The 17,511-nt window shown below is 31.9% G+C and overlaps 2 protein-coding genes across 3 annotated transcripts; one reads left to right on the forward strand and one right to left on the reverse strand.

The window, feature by feature from the left end:
* The first annotated feature begins 95 nt into the window (after positions 1 to 95).
* On the forward strand, positions 96 to 14,125 carry LOC124530538 (voltage-dependent calcium channel subunit alpha-2/delta-3). 2 transcript variants are annotated; one of them, XM_047104746.1, is made up of 28 exons: positions 96 to 457; positions 570 to 651; positions 727 to 1,102; positions 1,176 to 1,307; positions 1,386 to 1,645; positions 1,720 to 1,866; positions 2,005 to 2,124; positions 2,765 to 2,947; positions 3,244 to 3,378; positions 3,708 to 3,800; positions 4,181 to 4,237; positions 4,900 to 4,926; positions 5,839 to 5,919; positions 6,002 to 6,076; positions 6,566 to 6,670; positions 7,009 to 7,080; positions 7,556 to 7,761; positions 8,113 to 8,267; positions 8,630 to 8,689; positions 8,773 to 8,866; positions 10,144 to 10,245; positions 10,329 to 10,596; positions 10,908 to 11,030; positions 11,097 to 11,222; positions 11,304 to 11,415; positions 11,977 to 11,994; positions 12,722 to 13,125; positions 13,344 to 14,125. In XM_047104746.1, the coding sequence occupies exons 1-28, from the start codon at positions 345 to 347 to the stop codon at positions 13,437 to 13,439; spliced, it is 3,822 nt and encodes a 1,273-aa protein (XP_046960702.1). In that variant the 5' UTR covers positions 96 to 344; the 3' UTR covers positions 13,440 to 14,125. The 2 variants fall into 2 exon arrangements, with proteins under 2 accessions (XP_046960702.1, XP_046960692.1); XM_047104736.1 differs by lacking the exons at positions 96 to 457; positions 570 to 651; positions 727 to 1,102 and having other exon boundaries at positions 1,181 to 1,307; positions 2,005 to 2,118.
* A 250-nt stretch (positions 14,126 to 14,375) lies between these two features.
* LOC124530551 (peptide chain release factor 1) lies at positions 14,376 to 16,509 on the reverse strand. The gene is made up of 2 exons (XM_047104757.1): positions 15,438 to 16,509; positions 14,376 to 14,847 (listed from the first exon to the last, which is right to left on the reverse strand). Exons 1-2 carry the CDS (start codon positions 16,401 to 16,403, stop codon positions 14,611 to 14,613), a joined length of 1,203 nt encoding a protein of 400 aa, XP_046960713.1. The 5' UTR covers positions 16,404 to 16,509; the 3' UTR covers positions 14,376 to 14,610.
* Between the last annotated feature and the right edge of the window lie 1,002 nt (positions 16,510 to 17,511).

Here is a 17,511-nt window from a genome sequence, read left to right on the forward strand (position 1 = left end):
TAAACGAAAACACAAGTTATGCTTACACGTATAACTGATACACATACAGCGACACGAGTGTAGCGGAATGGGCTGGCTAGCAGTCGTAACGCGCAAGGAACGCGGGGCGCATGCTCGGGCCTCGCTCCACTGCGACTGCGCCTTGAAAGCCATCGGCCACCGATTGTCCTTATCAATGTCGAGAGTTTACTAGAACAAGTGGCCCAAATACGCTGATTCTCATACAATTCGAGAAGAAACCCACAAAAATCAATCGGTGTCTATAATAAGAAATCTTTATTGGAAAATGTATTAAATGTAAACACTGTGTACAATAGGGGGCCAAATTAGATTAAGTGTTTCTGATGTGCTACCGTACTGGTATTTTCGTGTTATTACTGCTGTTATTATCCTTGGATTCCAGGGATTGTTCTTCAAATATACAATATGACGTTGCTAGTAAAATATCCTTTAACACGTGAGTATTTAATGAATCGGTAGATTCTATGACGTTGATGATAATTGTATATCATAATTAGTGATACATTATAATTATAAGTTTTAATTTAAAAAACATATCGAATGTTTAGCGTTCAGGCATGGGCAGTTAAGCTTGGAACAGAATTATATCACTTTGGAGAATTTATTACGAGAAAGAAGGAAGTCCAAGACGTAAGATCGTTTACACTTCTTTTATTATTCCATTTTCTTTTAGATTAATTGTAGTTAATAATGTTTATGTTTTAGAGCTTTAAGTCAGCACAAATTGAATCACGGGATGGGGAAAAACTGGTTCAGAACATGGCAGACGATATACGTGCAATGATGGAACTTAAAATAAGCGCAGTTAAACGAATTGTGGAAGCGGCAGAAAATATGGCATTCGATAAACAAAATGAACCGGTACCTGAAGACTTTCAGTTCTATAATAGCAAAGAAATGGAAGACCTTTACGAAGACCAATCGTTGACGACAACTCCTGAACCAGAATTTACAATGGAAAACTGGATAATACGACCTCCGTCAAAAAATGCACATTTGCTACAAAATCCTCATTTTTCTAATATCCCTGTCAATATTAATATTAGTAGTGTCCATGTCCCAACAAATGTATACACGTGGGGTAAGAGTTATTATAATGATAAATAATAAGTAAGCTACTTAGAATAATTATTAATAACGAGTCTTGATTTCAGCAACTGAAGTGATCAAAGGTATTCACTGGTCGGAAGGGTTAGATACACATTTTATTAACAATTATCAAAGCGATCCAACGTTGTCTTGGCAGTACTTTGGTAGCTCAACTGGATTTATGAGACACTATCCTGGTAAAATATATACATTCATTTCATTTTATTATTAGTATTTGTATTAAGAGGTTACTTTTAATTTATTAAATTTTTTAGCAATGAAATGGCGCGCTGATCCTGTTGATATATACGACTGTCGCACGAGAGCTTGGTACATGGAAGCAGCTGCTAGCCCTAAGGATGTTGTGATTTTAGTTGATCGCAGTGGTTCCATGACAGGCCAAAGAAGGGATATAGCCAAACACGTAGTCACCAATATTTTAGATACTCTCGGCAATAATGATTTTGTTAGCGTTATGACTTTTGCTGATACTGTGGAGGAAATTGTACCATGCTTCGAAGATTCTCTTGTTCAAGTATGTTTTAAAATTGATGTTATGAACTTAAACGTAGAATATATAAAATTTACACCATAATTTTATGCTTATAGGCGACCTTAGCAAACCTACGGGAATTAAAATTGGCTTTAGATAATTTTGAAACAATGGAAATAGCTAATTTCTCAGCGGCTTTGACAAGAGCTTTTGAGCTATTGGAAATTTATAGAAATAATAGCGGTGGTGCCAATTGCAATCAGGTATGAAATTTATTTTTTAACATATACCTATTATAACTACAAAAATATTCAAATACTTAGTAATCCCTCTAAGTGGTATCTATATCAAAGTAGTTTAATTTGAATGCAACATTTGTTTTAACGAACATAAATATGTAGGCAATAATGCTCGTCACCGATGGCGTTCCGTACAACTACAAGGAGTTATTCGAAAGATTCAACTGGAAGTACGAGACCCCGGTGCGGGTGTTCACTTATCTGATAGGTCGCGAGGTAAAGGTAGTACCACTCCAGGTATTACTGTGTGTCGTAGTCATTGTGGGACCTGCATAATGTATCCCTTGTACCTTCTACCAGTACACCTTGAATGTGGTACTCTTCTTTCTTCTATTTTCCTATGTAATGTCATTTGTGCATGCATTGTTATTTGTCATTTAAATGTAATTCCTTCTTCCATTTCCATGTTTTTGTTGCTTCGCTTGAGGATTATATTTGTTGTTATTGTCGTTTTTGTGATAGTATTATTTTCTATGTCTAAAATAATGAACGCAAGAGACTTATATTTATGTCTATATAAATATAAGTCTCTTATATATTTGATATTTTAGAAATATTTCTTTAGTAGATATTCTAATTTTACTAAAATTATGTAAATTATCAAATTTTCATTTTGTTTTGCGATTTTCCTAGATAGATAAAGATATAAATTTGTCGACTTTAATTGCATAAAAAATGTAAATTAGTAGAGGATTGAATGGCTTATAGACTTTAAATAATATCTTTTGATAACCTGTAGCCTTTATTTTAGTAGGTTCCTAATGCTTTTTCGCAAGGCTGCATCAGATATCATACCACACTTAGGTAGAAACAGTGACACGTGACATTCTGAATAGAATAATATTTAGCGAGGTAACTCCAGGTAGCGGACGTGAGGGAAGTGAAGTGGATGGCTTGTGCGAACAGAGGCTTCTACGTGCACTTGAGTACGTTAGCTGAAGTACGGGAGAGGGTACTGGAGCATGTCAATGTATTGGCGAGGCCGTTGGTTCTGCAGCGTGAAAAACATCCTGTTGTCTGGACTCCCGTTTATGCAAATGTTACGGTAAATATTAATTCAAAAAATATGAATAAAATGATAATTTAAATACGTAGCACACCTAATATCTCGTCTGATGTTTTTTTCGCAAAGATCTCAGCATCAGTTTGTTACTGTTGTTTCATTAAGACTTTTCGATCCACATCAATATTGGTTAAATCAAATAATTGAAAAAAATATTAGTTAATCCCCTTGACTTAAAAAGACAATGTCATAAATTATTTAAAAATATTTGTTACTTTGTAAGATAGTATTTTTAGTGAAGTTTCCTAATAACGTATATTTAAATTGGCATTTGTTAGGATCCCAAAGTAGCGGATTATTTATGGGAGCAACGTGAGAGAGCCGAGCAAAAAGAGAGGTTTATGAGTCAGCGTAGAGACAAGGCGCTGTTTAATTCGGAGAAGGAACAAAACAGACGGTGGAAAATAACTCAGGTATTGAGATATTTATTTATTTATTTATTTGAGATATGATGATTATAACTTCGGACATTTCAATCTGTATGGGCACCTGTCTCTAAAAACATGCCAACTGCACAGGTTTTAATATACTGCATAAATATAAGTGCACTTAGACTTAAAACCGAACTTTACTTAATTTTCAAATTTAAAATTGCTACGAGAATTTTTTTGTCAGCAAAACCCACTTTTTATTTTTGGCCTCAGTTGTAAGTCTTAGTGCTCGGATTCAGTATCCGAAGAAAAATAATTATTCGCAGAATGTATGTATAAAAATGGTACATTAACATGACAATTCGCTTCAGATGAAACAGGGTCAGTATAGCGAACTTGGAAATTCTAAATACCAACTGATGACGTCTGTTTCGATGCCTGTTTATGATTTACGTCATAATGAGGTGAGTTTTCGTCTTAAAATTAAAGCGTTAATTTTATTTTTTGAAATCCCCAGAATATTATGAGTCTTGAAAAGAAGATTAAAGTGACACTATCAAGACTTATTTAGAAGTGACCTCTTTATTCTTCTTTTTAAGCGACTGAACTGTAAACCAACTATTCCAAATTCAAAATTTACTTTATGCATGAGAAAAGATTATTTTTATTAATACAAATTTTTACAGATTGGTTTATACTTATGTTTCCTAATAATATTGGACGTAAGCTGCTCCTACTTTTCATTGCTGTAAATATATTTGAATGTATATATTACTTCTTTATAAAATGTGTATAATCAAGTGCCTTTTAATAATATTCAGTTTTGTTTGATGGTTTCCCTCAGAACATCACAGAGAATGTACTGATAAATGAAGCTTACTGGGTATCAGTTACAAAAGAGGTACTACACTTAGAAAGTTTTGATGATTTTAATGTAAAGTTTTTGCAAGATACAAGAGAGTTTTTATGATTTAGTTTTTTGGATTTCAGTAACGGTAAAATCTTATTTGGCCCCGTTAGCGCAGCATCTGTCCTCGATAGATGTGGACCGCCCGGTCTCGGTCGCTAGCCGACCGACGATGTGTTGTTTAACCCTTTTGGCTTACCGTAGTATAGTAGTTTTCTACTAGATAGTAGGCGTAGACCACTAGGGTGTTATGAATTAACTTTTCTATCAGTTATCAAAGTTATTACTTTTGTGCAAGAATGACCATCTGTATTACGCACACTATCTAATCAATAACAAGTATTTTTGCCTGAATTTAGCGATGTCTTCGTAGAGACATTTTAAACATTGACTTGTATTATGAAAGTAAATGTAAATATTTTTCATTAAGAGTTTTCTGCAGCCCGCCATGAGAGACGAATGGGGCTTTTGTATTTGTTAAGTTCGAAGTATTGTATCTAAGAATGACAAAACTTTTCATATACTAAAGATTTTTTTAGTGTAATTAAGTTTTCTCATTTATAGAGGAAATTTTGATTACTAGTACAGGTTGTTATAATGCATTTACCTATATGTTGTTAATTTTATTGCATTCGTACGTCAACAACCAATCGCAGTCCGTAGAGGAGAACGGCCAGAAGGAGGTAGGCACTCGCTCTCATCAGACTTGTGTGAGAGGTGACGAATGAGCGTCGACGCAAGATGAAACATTTCAAACAGACCCCACGGAACGGCTGAACCGAACCAAACATGAATATCAAACAGTACATAACTATGACAAATAAACACATTTACATGCCAAACATATATTAAAAACTTCTTTCTTTCCTGTGCGGTTTATTTGAAATAATCATATTATTATAAATTTATAAATTGTTCCGATTTATTTCTACCTGAATTATCAACCTGAAATTCGAATTTAAAATTTAAGTTTAAGTAATAGAAAACAATGAAATTACTTGAGGAAATATTTATTCAAAATTTCAACCAAGTGATGGATGATACGTCTTATGTAATGATTATGATTTTTCATGTTTATCTTTTATAAAAATTTTCTTACATTTATAAAAAGTATTTACAATGTCAACAGATTCTTGCAATGGACCGGAAAGGGTACCAGCCCATCTAGATTGTAGTGGGTTTTAGTATAAAGTGTAGTGTTTTTTATACGATAAAGATCGTAATTTTTGATTGCGTAGAGTGCTAGAACCTGTAATGAAAAATCATTTAAATTAGTACTATTGAAATTAAGTAGTTCGTAAATATATTTATATACCTAACGGGGCGTAGATGCTAGACGAAAAATAACTATTTGCTAGAGATAATAAAACTTTAAACGTTTATAATATTTAGTAGAAATTATAATAACAATAAATATGGGTTGAGTAGTGATAATCATTATTTATGCATTGATGTATATTTTATTTAATACATTATAACCATACCACCATTTTGAATTTTTAGCATTTTCGACAAATTTTATATTTTTGTCTTAAAATTATAGTTATTGTTTGCGTATATTTACGTAAAACTGAGAGTATTTTAAACATTTTCAGATGCGTATAGCGAGATTATTAGGAGTGGCTGGAACTGACGTTCCCCTGTCTGAAATTCAAGCCTTAATGACACCATACAAGGTTACTTTTAATTGATTTTCGATTGATTTTTTAAGTATTATAATTATTAATCGAATACATGTGTAAAATTTGATTAATACAGATCGGAGTGAATGGCTACGCGTTCATTGTCACTAACAATGGATACATTTTAATACATCCTGATCTACGGCCTGTTGTAAGTAGATAAATGAGATATATTTTTTACATTTAATTTTACTGTTTTATCTTTTTTATATATATGTTCAAAACTAAACTATGTGGAAACTGTATTGGCATGTGTGTTATTTAAGGTTTATAAATTTTATGCAATATAAAATATGCTGTTTGTTTCACTTACTTACAAATAAACAAATATGTAGCTCTGATGCAGTAGACATTTAAAACATTTAAAATTCGAACTTAACTTTTGATCTTTAGCTTGTTTTATAGCCATATTTCTAGGCAAATGCTTGAATTTTATCTGCATTTTAATGGCGGATTTATGCCTCAGATTTTCTTGTATTTAATATTACTCATTATGTTTTCATTGCGTAGCAAAAACTTTTTTTTTTAAATCAAGCTTCACTACTGAGTAGATATGTAGCCTGTATGCTTCTATAATAATTTACATATCATATAAATATCTATTAGGCCATGTCGACTTAAGATGAAATGTTAATTTCAGTTTCAACAAATCTTAAAGCCGAGCTACAACAGTGTGGATATGATTGAGGTCGAGTTGTTTGATGACGACAGGAGCCCGAGAAACTTCAGCAAAGAATTAACAGCGGTAATAACACAAGAATATTCTTACAATGTATCATGTACGCATGTACTATAAAAAAACGTGACTATAAAATATTTGTTTTCAAAAAATCCAATTCCTTTATTCAATAAAAAGACAAAGTAACGAACACCATGAGATCAGAAAATAAAAAGCCAGACTGAAAAAAAAACGGTGAACGAATTGTGTACACTTTCAATATTAGAAATAAGGCAATAATTTGACTCATTCGGTGATATAAAGACATATACATCAATATAGAAGAATAATATATTTGGAATATTTGGAAAAACACAGTTTGTGTGTCATTTATCATTCATTGACTTAAATGTTTCGCTTTTCAGCTCCGTAAGGAAATAATTGACCAAAAAACTGGAAACAAACTAATGAATATAAAATACCACATGGAAGACATGGTAAGCTTCTTTTAAGGTACACTTACCACTTACCTTACTACACTTTTATCATGATGCAAGCTTACTGACTAAAAAACCATGTGATCAATCTTGTTTCATACGACATTGATTCCGTACCATCGTTTCAATGGTTTGACCATGATCAGACTAGCAGATTTACTTTCGAATTTATAATATTAGTACAGATTGTAATTACGTATTCAGATAAAAAACCGAATTATAAAGCAGCCTAATTTATTCGAAGTCAGTTAAAAAAAATTGAAAATATTGGTTTGTGCCTACACGTATTTTTATTAACCTACTTGTTACTAAATTATCATTTTTATTACATATTTACAATATACCTACTATATACACAAATTAAAATGTGTTGTAGTTATTTCTCCGAATGTGATAGTAGTTAAATTTTAAGGTCAACTTTGTATCCAATATTGTGTGTGTAACGCTTTAAAATACGACGTTTTTTATTTTACAGAAAAGGGTATCACGTGGCAAGAGACATTACTACTGGACTGGTATAAGTGATTCACCGTTCACGCTCGTCGTGTCGATACCCGAAAACTATGGTCGTCATCGCATAACGCCTCCTCCGACAGATGATATTCACCGGCTATCGTTAACGTCTAAAAATATATCCGCACGCCAATATCTGTCCAATAAGTGGAGCGTTCATCCCGATTGGTATGTAAACAATCTATTATGATTTAAACATCTTACAACGATAAAATTAAAATTTATTACAGAGTTACAGATTTTATACACATGAACTTATAACATATACCTAATATTAATTTAATAATATTATATTTTATTAGTCAATGCGTTCTTTTAAATTATTTATTTTTATTCAGTAACATCTTATTGTTCATGGAGATCACTATAATTTAAATATTACCAATTAGCGTAAATTTTCTATGAAGCTGTTAAAAATAAATATAAAAAAAACGCTTATGTTTTGTGCCTTTCTGTTCACGTAATATTTACTCATACCTAATAACATATAGCAATGATAATGTTTATCGTTTTTCCTAGGTTGTATTGTCGTCACTACGAGCGGACATTTTCATCTCCGGAAGCTGAACTGCTCTATTTCTTGGAAAGGGTTGCGAGACCGGGCTGGCGTTGGCCTGCCAAGCCGCGACCCCCTGAACACCACAAGAACAAAGGACATGAGCGGCATAGTGAAGGTACTTCATTTTTATTTTTAGTTGCATCTTTATTAAATCATTGTCATCCTCCTGCCCTTATCCCAATTTTATTTGGGGTCGGCACAGCATGTCTTCTCCTTCCTTACTTCTCTGTTAGACGTCATCTCACAAGCAACATTCTTTCTAGCCATATCGTCTTTCACACAATCCATCCATCGTTTCCTTGGTCGTCCTCTACCTCTATAATTCTATATCCATCCACATCCATGCTCAAGGCCTTCCTCACAATGTGTTCCTCATTCCTCCGCATCTTCATTAAATATGTTGTATTTTTATTTAATATGTTCTAATCTAATTAAAAAAATCATAATATAAAAAAAATATATTTTTATATTTTACAGGTACAGAAGCAAGAGAAAGAAATAAATCACCAAATATTGCTCCACGAAATGAGTATTATTGTAAGTCCTGAGCCGTAATTTTTCAATTTTGGTAATAAATAATTGCAACTGAAGATATTACAACATTTACGTAATAATTCTAGGCGATCATGGATTAATGCAGGCTCTGGTGTATGATGCTAGGAATACTGCATGGTTTAACAAAAGCATATCGGATTCTGCATCAGATGATAAAGCGTAAGTATCGACTATTTTAATTGTTATTTTTTTTTAAATTTAAGACAGACAATTAGTGCGTGAATCTTGATATAAAGCACTCATCGCAGTAGGTTTATAATAAAACCTTTTTGCACCAACAACCGGTTTATTTTTAAACGGTACTGATAATTTACACAGATTGCACTAAAAGAGTTTTTATATTACAAAAAAAATACGGTATAAGTTTCTAAGCTTCACACCTGTAATATCAACAATTCAATTACATAAATAAATACTGTGCATGTAAAATATACCTACGATACACTATATAAGGTACTGATGATTTACAAAATTGACGTTTTTACACATTTTTTGTTGCCTTTTACCCGGATAGCCCATTGACTAAAGTGATTGGATTATTGCCGAGGTAAAGTATAACATCAAGAATGGATTAATATGGTATCATTTGAGTATTTACCTAAAACAGGGTTTGGAGACTGATTAAAATTCATTCAATAAGAAATAAGCCTTAACAATTTGTTCATAATTTATTTTTTATTTAAATACTTTAATTCAACTGCAGTTGAGGTAAAGATAACATTTAGTAACATTATGTATAATCTCTAATAAGTAACGTGCAAACCAGGATCAAGTAAGTATTTGGTTTATTCATAAATAGGTAGTCTTAAATGTTTTATGCAGCTTATGGATCAAAGTAAGTTAATATACTTGTTGGTACGGCTCCGTGCAAGCCCGCGAAACTACAATACTTATTATGGTTGTATTCCATTTTGGAGGGTGAGTGAGCCAGTGAAACAGGCACAAAAGACATAACATTTTGTTCCCAAGGCTGGTGGGATATTCATAATTAATCTTTCTTTCAGTGCCGATGTCTATGAGTGTTGGTGATCACTTACCTGCCTGTCCATCGACATATACCATCATTAAACAATAATATATTTTCTATACATAAAATATAAAAACAAAAATAAAACAATTTTCGGAGATTTGCATAAAAGATAGTAGATATTATGGTAGTTAGATACAATAAATTTACCATCACGTGCAGATAGGTTATTTTGTTTTATTCTTTGCTTAATTTGATGTGTTATTTGCAGCTCTCGACGCAAGATTGTTAGTTGTTTGTGACCACATGGTGTATTTAAAACTTTGTTTAAAAAAATAAGGTTTAACAGAAGCGACCATTGGGCTCACTATAATATTTATAATCTACATATTCTTGTTTTATAAGATATATTCTCGTTGGTGTTTCCCAAAGATGTTACGAAGTATTCTTACTACATGGTTGTCCACAGGGCGGAGTTTATTCAGCGTTTTGGGTACATAGTTGCTTTCCTTGCAACGCACAGCGGCTTAACTCGCTGGCAAACTCATCCTTCAAGGGACTACGATGACAAGTGAGTATCTATGATACAAAAATACATGATTTTATATTAGCACAAACATCACTAAAAATAATTATATCTTCATGATTATCTAGGCCTGAATTCGGCAAGCAATGGCCTCGTGCTATTGACGAGGTGTGGTATCGTCGAGCCGTAGAACAGCACTACGTGGATCCGCTCAGCTTTGTTTACAGTGTGGATTTAAGTACAGAGAAGTTTCCTTTGAACGTTAGCTCCGCTATGGTTACGGCAGCACACGCCGTGTTCCATGGTGATGGACATAGAAAAACACCAGCTGCTGTTGTCGGCTTCCAATTTAAACATGAACGGTTGAGTGAGTGGTTCGAAAATATTACGACATCGGTAAGTTCCACTAAAAATTATATTCTGAATCAATATATTAATTTATTCTTGAAATTTTCCAAAAGTACAGTCGGGGTAAGAAAAGGTTCGTCACCTTAAGAACTATTTTCGTGTGCTCAGTGTGAGCGATAATCTGCTTTACCGATCGAGATCGACTCGATTGCGTCGCAATGATTTGATGTTTAGATTCAAAAGGTACTAAGAGTTTAAGACTTGATAAAGGAATGAATTTTAAAACTGACGAAGGTTTTCTTACTCTGACTATACACAAATCATTCATCTGTGTAATAATACAATTTATTGCCTTTTAGTGCGAACACAACAAGGAGTGTGTTACATGTTTATCAGATAATTGGGACTGCTTCTTAGTAGACAGTAATGGATGGATCATTGTCAGCAAAGACACAACTCAGACTGGTCAATTTTTTGGCAAGGTTAGTTTTTCATTCAAAATATTCGGGTTCCTTATACTCGCTTTGTACAATTTTATCCCTTTGCAGATAAGACCAGACATTATGATGCGGTTAGTTGAAGATGATGTATTTAAACCAGTCCATATTATCGATTACCAAGCCGTCTGCTTTAGAGAGAAGAAAACTACAAATCCAGCATCATCATTATTAACGGTACTTATAATAAAGAAAAGTTTGTTGTCAAAAGTCTATGTTAACTTACTCCATAATAAAAAAATATATCATGAATTTCAGCCCCTGGAAAACTTAAGGCTTATAATGGCGTGGTTCCTTGCTACAACAATCTGGATTTACAATTCAATAGCGGTCGGACTGGCTCAAGCTTCCAGTTACTCTTTCGACTATGGTATGTCTTTTAAGTAAATCCCTATAGATGTTATGTGTTTTACAACAATTGTGTTTAATGCATTATAACTAATTATTGGAATAGATCGGCAATTTAAGGTATTTAACTAAATATCAAAAAAATATGAAGTCGGTGTCGCTCTTGCGCGTTGTCAGCATGGTCTGTAAATTGTGCATGACAACGAGCATAAAGTCAATACCTTTTTAAATTACCAAATGTATATGTGCTAGTTATTTGATGTGCTTTGTGTACTTAAAAAAAAATCGCTGACTGACAAAGACTATACCTATACATTCTGTATTAAATATTAAAAAAAATAGGTACCAATAATTTTGAAATCTACGAGGATCTTTACTAATATCGCAATTCTATTTCACAATACAATTACTCCAAATCACTTGTTGCACATTTAGGATTAAACTACTTGAGTGCATGTACTGGTCTCTTATTGACTCGGGATAAGTTTAGTTTATAGAGATATCAAAATTCTATCATGGAGTCACAAATTGGATGTAGCCAAAATGTTCTATGACAGTAGTAACGACTCCATCTTGTTTTCAGAGTTTCTTACACCCACTGGTGAGTTTATAGATCGAGCACAGTAGACAGTGTTGTTAAATGGCACTGATGGAATTTCCGAACGTTCCTTGCTATTTTACATATCAGTGTTTATTTGTAGATTAAATTCCGGAATGTGCATGTTTAATGGCTATCTTCAATATACAGTATATGATAGAATAGATCGTTATTCTCTCAAAGTTATAGTTCACCCGTTATAAAGGCGGATGCATCATGCAATATCCTATTATAATAAATGTATTTGTTGTAGTTGCTTTTCTATGCATGTAAGTAAACATAAGCGTTAAAAACAATTTAAGATTTTAAATCTACCTATATTAAATGTAATCAATCATTAAATAAGTTGGTTTGTTTCATCGTCCGATATAATATTTAAGTTTAACCCACCATTATCTTTAAACTTTTTGAAATTTCATGTATCTACTGATTTTAATGCTGCATGAAGCTTCTGAAAGAAAGTATTTACATTGTCAAATGATATACATTCTTTCCTCAAAACGCTTAACGATTTAACAGATATTATTGTTGTTTTATGTACATAGTTTAATTTACATAATAAAGTCTCCCTTTATCTGCAATACGTATTTTTTCTACAAATCCAAATGAATGTTTTAGAATTACCGCCTTTTTTTAATTAAGTTTATCCAACTTTGAAAATAACGTTAATCTGCATGTAGGAGAAAATTAATATTGATATATTTCTATACTGTTATCTTCTCTAACACAGTTGCCTATCAGAATTACGAGAATGACGAAGACACTGACGACCCATCTATGTCGAAACCACCAACGCGTATGCTGGAGAGAGATTTCGAGAAGCTTGTCCTTATAAATCGGACGCGGCCGACGCCTTGCGATAGAGAAATGTATCTCTATCAATTAGATTACAAAAATCTCGACGAGAAACTGAACAAACCAGTACGTGAATGTGACAGACCATTCTATGCACAGTTGGTTAATTACACGAACATGTTGTTAGTTGTTGTGGACGCGATGTGCGCGAAGGTCGAAGTACCAATATTCTCGATAGATGCGACCGAAGTCCAGTACAATGAGTCCTTGCCATGCTTAAAGCATATGCATCCATTGTACAGAAAACAACCGAACTCCTGCATTCGGAACCATACTGAAGTACGTACAGGTTTAACTTATTAAAAATCATACCAATTTTTTTATCAATTAAATGTAATTCCAAAATTATTTAAAATATATGGCACAGATATAAAAAAATAGATCTTTTAGATATACATCAATTTAAGGCAAAAATCTGAATCGTAAGTTTTTCCATAAACGTCAGAGCGTATGACAGTTCTTTTAATCAGTACCTAATTCAATATAACTTTTTCCAGGAGAGTAATATTGACATGTGCGGGCGCGGTAGTCTACAACAGAAAAACATACTTTGGATACCTCTAATCATAACTATAATCCTTCACTACTTCTAATTTATTATCAAACATAGCCAAAGTCATTAAAAAGAATATTTATTATCTGTTTCCTTAAATTTTATTAAGAGAATTTGTTGTAAAGTTCAATAGATTATATTTATAAGTGTTTTTCATATAACTTCATTAATTTATTTTGAAATAGTTTATATTATACCTAATTACAGTAATTGAACATGTCATGCTACATATCAATAAGTAATTATTGTATTCCTATTACATATTTTATAGATTCTTCGGATGTGGAGGATTAATTCATATCAACTAGTATTATCACTTTTACTAATATTTCTTGAATCTTCAGAGTTTTATTGATTTTAATTGTACATAAAATTTTAATGAATTAGTATAATTCGAATTTCAATATGACAAATAAACGCTTATTTATTGAATTAAAATACCTTTTTTTCGTACAATTACATTTGAAAAAAATATAAAAAAAAATTTGATTGATATCTTACATTATTTAAACTCTCCTATTATTTTTGTTGTGTGTAAACCTCTTTCCTCACACCTGACGGAAGTGTGCAACAGAAAGTTAGGGAACCACACAATATTTCATTAGACCAATGAGTGCACAGTGCTAGAGTTAGCCGTCACATTGTACTATAGTAACCCATTTTCCAAAGAATGTAATTGTAATGTTGCTTATTATCAAGGTGAGATGTTATATGTTATACATTTTATGTGACTAGTGTAAGACTCCCTCGTTTTTGTTATTTTATTAAATTTCATTGATTACTGTACTTAAATCATAAAAACTTTATTTAGAAACTTTTATGTTTGTTAATAGTCATTATTTACCTAATTTAGTATTAAGTATAGATTTTAATATTTTGAATCTCTTATGTAAAAAAATATTATTAATATATTCAAAATTTTGTTTTTTGTTTTGTGAAGATTGTGATTAATTTGGTACAAATTAAATATTTATGATATTAATTTAGAGTTTTATTGTAACAAAACAATATAGCATTTACACAAGTTGTTTCTTACTAATAATTTAATGAAATTTAATTACATTAGCTTCATATTTACATTTTTATAGTCTTGATAATTATTTAAATGGTTTTTCTTACCAAAATATCTACCCCTAATATTTAAAATTTGTATTGAAAAGCGACAACAATTACTTGAAATATTTTTCATTCAAAAACATTTATATAAGTGTTTAATTTTTTCCAGTAGTTTCTGCTTTATATCTGGCAATAAAATCATTGATGTCAGCCATTATGGTTTGATATCGCTGGTGTCGCAGTAGGGACTCTTGGAGCTCTTCTAACTGCTCCCCACCTTCCATGAAAGTTTTTAAGCTGTGAGTGGTACCACCACCATCTCTATGCTCTGTCACTCTGTCTTGAGGATAGTTATAAGTTCTTATTTTCTCATTCCTATTGCTGGAACCAATCTGAAACGAAATGTAATAGTCATTTAAATTAATAAAATAAGTCTTTATTACAATTAAGAATGAACTCATTCTTAATGAGCACAACTGTATTGTCTCTAAGCACAACTCATTCATGTTAAGATTAAATAAAGATAACCTTATGCTCTAACACACAATCTTTATAATCTTTCTTATATTATTAAACACTGATTCTAAGCTAATAGATTTCTAATGTATCTTAATAAAAAAAGTAAACTGTTGCGAAGTTTTCTATTTATTATAGTAAGGAACTAAAACATATCCTTCTCAAACAAAAAAAAAGTTTTCCAAATTTGATTTTAAATGACAGAGTATAATATGATTTTGTTAAATCAAGAATTCAAACATTTTTCTTTCCCGATCAATTTGGACTTTGACGGCAAATCTTATGAGACTATCTACATTTATAGCACTTAGTTCTAAATTCCAGAGCCCTAGAAACTGCAGAAAAAATTATAAAAGAAAACCTAATAGCCATTTTTTAAGTCATTTTGGGGTTTGAACCCAGCACCTTGGGATCTGCGGTCACAATTTTACACTCATTAGACTAGGAACAGTCAAATTAATATTACCTGAGACTTTCTTTCATTATTTATCTTAGATGATTGTTCTTCTTCCTGCTTTTGAAGTAGCAGTGTTCTCAGTTTTTGTAAAGCAATTTGCCTGTTTTTTATTTGTGATCTTCCTTCCTGACATTCAACTACAGTTCCTGTGGGAAGGTGAGTGATGCGGACAGCACTATCTGTGGTGTTCACATGCTGGCCACCAGCACCACTTGCTCGTTTAGTCTCTATATTTAGGTCTTTATCTGGTATTTCGAGTTCAATTTCTGTAGCTAATGGTAACACTGCCACAGACACTGTACTTGTATGTATACGGCCTCCTTTCTCTGTGACAGGTATTCTTTGAACTCTATGTACACCAGCCTCCATCCTCATCAATTCCGGTGCTCCCAATCCCTGCACTATTAATGATCCCTTTCTGATACCACCAAGATCTGACTTTTCAATTGAAGCTATATCAACTTCCCAATTTTTATATTTAGAATATTCGTGGTACAAATTGAAAAGTTCTTTAGCGAATAGCATTGACTCCTGTCCCCCTGCACCAGTTGTAACCTCAATCAAAACACCTCCTTGAGTTAAATTAGGTTCTAAGAGGATAGCTTGTAAATCACTATCAACCTCTTTTATCCTTGAGAGGTATATTTGAGCTTCTTCTTTGATCATCTTCTTTATTTCCTCATCCTTCCCCTCTCGTTTATTTAGCTCTTTGAGTGAATCAATACTATCGAAAAGAGATATTCTCTGTTCGAGTACATTTACTATAGGTTTAATTTCATGTAAGCGCTTAGTTTCTTCATTTGTTTTCCGTGGTTTTGTATGCAATTTATCATGTTCTATTATCAATTGTTTTAAATATGTCTGAATAGCCGGATCGTTCAAATTTATTGAATCATGTGAGGAATATCTTCGTACTAACTTGATGTTTTCTAACTTATAAAACGATCGTAAAAATGATAATCTAGTTAATGACATATTCAAAATTTTAACTATTGTTTAACGTTCAGATAAAACCCGATATTTTAATTATTTTACAAAACAATTTCAATGTTGTATTAAAATGTCAAAACATAAATATAACCTTATTTCCCGATTTACATAATTTGACATAGGTGATAAGATAGGAGTGTCATAGAGAAGACATGACAATTCTACCAAAACCATAAATCAAGATTAAATCAGAAAGACGAAATAACAATTGATACAACTAAAACAAAATAGATCATGCTAATACGATAGTTAAGTAAGAATTTAAGGAATCTTACAATTATATGCAGTAAAGGGGTTTTAAAATTTCACAAATAACTAGTCGGTAGTGACATCTAGCGTCAAATAGCAAGCACGATAAATTAAGTAATTTTACATAGATGGCATAACTGTATCCTCCTTGTGTGTGAATTCACTGGCGCCTACTTTCAGAGCTGGCTTAACCATAGGCCGAGGTAATTTATGGTTCCTTTACTCTGTTTTTAATATATTAAGAAGGTATGCCAACGGCCAAAAACCTTTTCAAATCAAATAAATATTTGGCTTACACAATCTCCTCACAATTTTTTTTTAAAACAATAAAAAAATAGATGCATTCATTTCAATCACTTAAATAAGTTATATTTAAAGTATGTCCACCCTTTTCTGATTCCAATTTTTTTTACATATATATATATTTTACAGACCGTTTCAGGTCTATAAAAAATATTATAACAAGGGAAAATAAAGACAGCATAGGTATATATTCAATTTTGTATAGATAGTAGACCTTTGAACGTTGCAGATTTGAATTTAATTAAAAATATTTATTAAGTATATTTTAAAAAACTAGACTGATTTTTCACGTTTAAAAATTATTTATAAGTAAACAATTACTTAAAAATAAATAATAATAAGACACATACTTTTATTATGTGAGTACTATTTCTTCAAAAGAAATAATTATTAAGTAAATGTCAAAATTTGACTCAACACTCAAGGTGGACTGATGATATTCTAAGAGCGTTGGAAGCTATTGTAATTAAACATTGAATGTTCTTTTTTTAAATACGGTCAAAGGTTATGCATACAATCATTAACATAATAAGTATATTAT

The sequence above is a fragment of the Vanessa cardui genome, chromosome 1 (genome assembly GCF_905220365.1).
Source record: "Vanessa cardui chromosome 1, ilVanCard2.1, whole genome shotgun sequence".
NCBI lineage: Eukaryota > Metazoa > Arthropoda > Insecta > Lepidoptera > Nymphalidae > Vanessa > Vanessa cardui.

What these genes read in the sequence shown, in the direction of transcription:
- LOC124530551 (XM_047104757.1), bottom strand. Translation starts at nt 16,403, where the DNA reads ATGTCATTAACTAGATTATCATTTTTACGATCGTTTTATAAGTTAGAA. An exon ending in ATAATGAAAGAAAGTCTCAG is followed by an intron (nt 14,848 to 15,437) that starts GTAATATTAATT and finishes ATTTCGTTTCAG; the next exon opens with ATTGGTTCCAGCAATAGGAA.
- LOC124530538 (XM_047104746.1), top strand. Translation starts at nt 345, where the DNA reads ATGTGCTACCGTACTGGTATTTTCGTGTTATTACTGCTGTTATTATCC. An exon ending in ATTTATGAGACACTATCCTG is followed by an intron (nt 1,308 to 1,385) that starts GTAAAATATATA and finishes TAAATTTTTTAG; the next exon opens with CAATGAAATGGCGCGCTGAT. An exon ending in CCTTAATGACACCATACAAG is followed by an intron (nt 5,920 to 6,001) that starts GTTACTTTTAAT and finishes TGATTAATACAG; the next exon opens with ATCGGAGTGAATGGCTACGC.